A 2,474-nucleotide genomic window follows, 5' to 3' on the forward strand; every position below is an offset into this window, starting at 1 on the left:
GTGTGTTTGGCGGGGGTGGGGGTTGGGGAGGCATGTTTAACAATGAGCTCTATCTGCAATACTTAAGTGCCATAACAATGATTTGACTACTTGATTCTCAGATAAGGATGATAATCGATAAGTTTGGTAGAGCAGCAGTGAGGATTGCTTGGCATGATCCAAATCAAGTGACTGAACATGTTCTAAATGGCTATACAAAGGTAACTTAGCTCTGTTCTTGTGTCTTGTTAGCTTTGAAAATATTAGAATGAAATATTTGATGTTATTCATTTTTTGTTAACTGCGTATTTCTTACCTTGAAGTTATTTATAAATGCAGCCTTTAAGGGCCAAGGGTTGGGACAAGGCTCTTGCAGAGTTCACTGCAGCAACACTCACAAATGCCGAGTCTGAATCAAAGCCATCAATGTCAAAAAGACTTAATGAAATCTCATGTCCTGGTACTTGCATTAACTTTACGTCCAGTCTTCCAAAGCTGTTTAACTCTGGAAAACTGCTTATCTTGAAAAATATCTGTTAGGAAGTAAAGATTGAGAAATGAAGACAGTGACATGAAAGGCATTTGGGTGGATTGGTGCTATTTTTTGGTTCATAGTAATTGTACTAGTCAAACTAATGTGGCACCTCGTCTCTAATCTGAAATTTTTAGGACCAGTGGGATGGGGAGGGGGCATGGAGGTTTAACATATGGTTCAACGAAGGACCTTTTCTCTTTGAGAATTTCTCTACATAGATAGAAATTCTTGGTTTAGCATCATTCTTTCGAGTCATGAAAATACCATCTGCCATGCCACCTTAATTATTTTAATTAACTGGTTAAATGAAATGCTGATTCTTGTGTTTTTGTTGATGGATAATGGACTACCAGTTTTGATCATCACGGGTGACAATGATAAAATTGTTCCATCTTGGAATGCCAAGGGACTTTCACAAGCTATACCTGGTTCTTGTCTGGAAGTAATTAAGAACTGTGGCCATTTGCCACACGAAGAAAAAGTTGAAGAATTTGTTTCAATTGTTTATAAGTTTCTGCACGGAGCTTTTGGTGATCAGAAGGAACTATCTTTGCAAGCAGGAGCAGTAGTTTAAATTATGACCCCCGACTTGCATCCTTCTCTTAACTTGTATGTATTTGAAAGCTGTTAGTAGAACAGATGAGAACACCTTGTGAATTGTGTAAAAGTAGCTTTCTGATATGGTCTGAACTATGATTTTCTGTTGATTTGATGAAATAGTATTACACTTGAAAAAAGTATTCAATTGCTCAACTCAGAGAAACAATGACGAGTAGTGATATTCTGATGACTACTATATGGTGATTTCTTGCTATTATTCTTTCGCCCCTTCTCCCTCCCGGTGGCTTGAAATTCTTTCACACATTACTTGTGACACGACGAAAAGATTGATGTCTTCTCTCAAATGCAGGAGTGTTGAAGTAATAAATAACCCGGCAAGACCGGGGTCGAACCACATGGAGGTTAATTATACAAATTATAAATAACAATAACGCAGCAACAACAATAACAATAATAATAACAATAATAATAATAAAGAAAAAGAAGGAGAAGAAGAAGAAGAAGAAGAAGAAGATAAGAATTTTGAGATGAAATATTAATATAACGATTAAACAATGATAATAACAAATGTCAAGGTTAGAGAATCCACTAATGGTATGTCAAACAAGTATAATATAAACTCTTATTATTCAATTGGAAACCACACACAAAGGAGGTTCCAATCAGATTATAGATTGTTAACATTATTACATTAGTCGTCTTATTCGATTAATGCTAATACTTGTAAATTTCGTCAAGCATTCATGATTATAACTTATGTTAACAACAAATCAAGTTCCTTTCATAGCTCAGGTGTCGGTTATACCATACATTATGGGCTATGAAAGTGCCAAGCATTTGTTGTACCAAGTGTTATACAACATAAATCAAGATTAGTCATTTAACAAGCAAAGTATTAAATAGTGAACAAGATAACAAATACAAAACATGTTAGTATCAAACATTAAAGTCCATATTGAGTTTACACTATACTTATTCTTACACCACTAGTGTAACCTTTTCACCTTGACATAATAAACTTAGCTAGACATAATAAAAGAAAGAAAAATAAATAAACAAAATAAGAACATAAATAAGATAAAAGTTAACTAAGCAAATGAAAGGAAATGAAAGGCATAAACTTGATATTAATGAAAGTAAAGCATAAACATTACAAAAAATACAAAGAGAGAAAGCAAAAGCATGATCTTGATCTGGAGACCAAGATGCCTAAATGCATGGCAAATGCCTCCTTTTATAAGCCAAAATTGGGAACTATTGATTTGATGACTAATTGATAAGTGGGTGACAAACTCTTGACTTGGTGACAATCCTTATCTTCTCTTGTCTGCCCAAAACGTCATTGATAACGTCAAAATTGGAGCCACTTGAAAACATAAACGTTGTAGGCAATTGTCTC

General features: G+C 34.5%; 1 protein-coding gene across 1 annotated transcript in view; it reads left to right on the forward strand.

Annotated features, from left to right (window-relative positions):
- The window catches only part of LOC105118586 (alpha/beta-Hydrolases superfamily protein), a 3,781-nt gene extending 2,514 nt beyond the window's left edge, over positions 1-1,267 (forward strand). Inside the window, exons 4-6 of the mRNA XM_011016555.1 lie at positions 102-200; positions 319-439; positions 868-1,267. Coding sequence (XP_011014857.1) covers positions 102-200; positions 319-439; positions 868-1,088 — 441 coding nt within the window. The 3' untranslated portion in view covers positions 1,089-1,267. The remainder of the gene's footprint in view (positions 1-101; positions 201-318; positions 440-867) is intronic.
- Positions 1,268-2,474: the final 1,207 nt, after the last annotated feature.

Source organism: Populus euphratica, unplaced genomic scaffold (genome assembly GCF_000495115.2).
Source record: "Populus euphratica unplaced genomic scaffold, PopEup_1.0 scaffold2040.1, whole genome shotgun sequence".
Taxonomy (NCBI): domain Eukaryota; kingdom Viridiplantae; phylum Streptophyta; class Magnoliopsida; order Malpighiales; family Salicaceae; genus Populus; species Populus euphratica.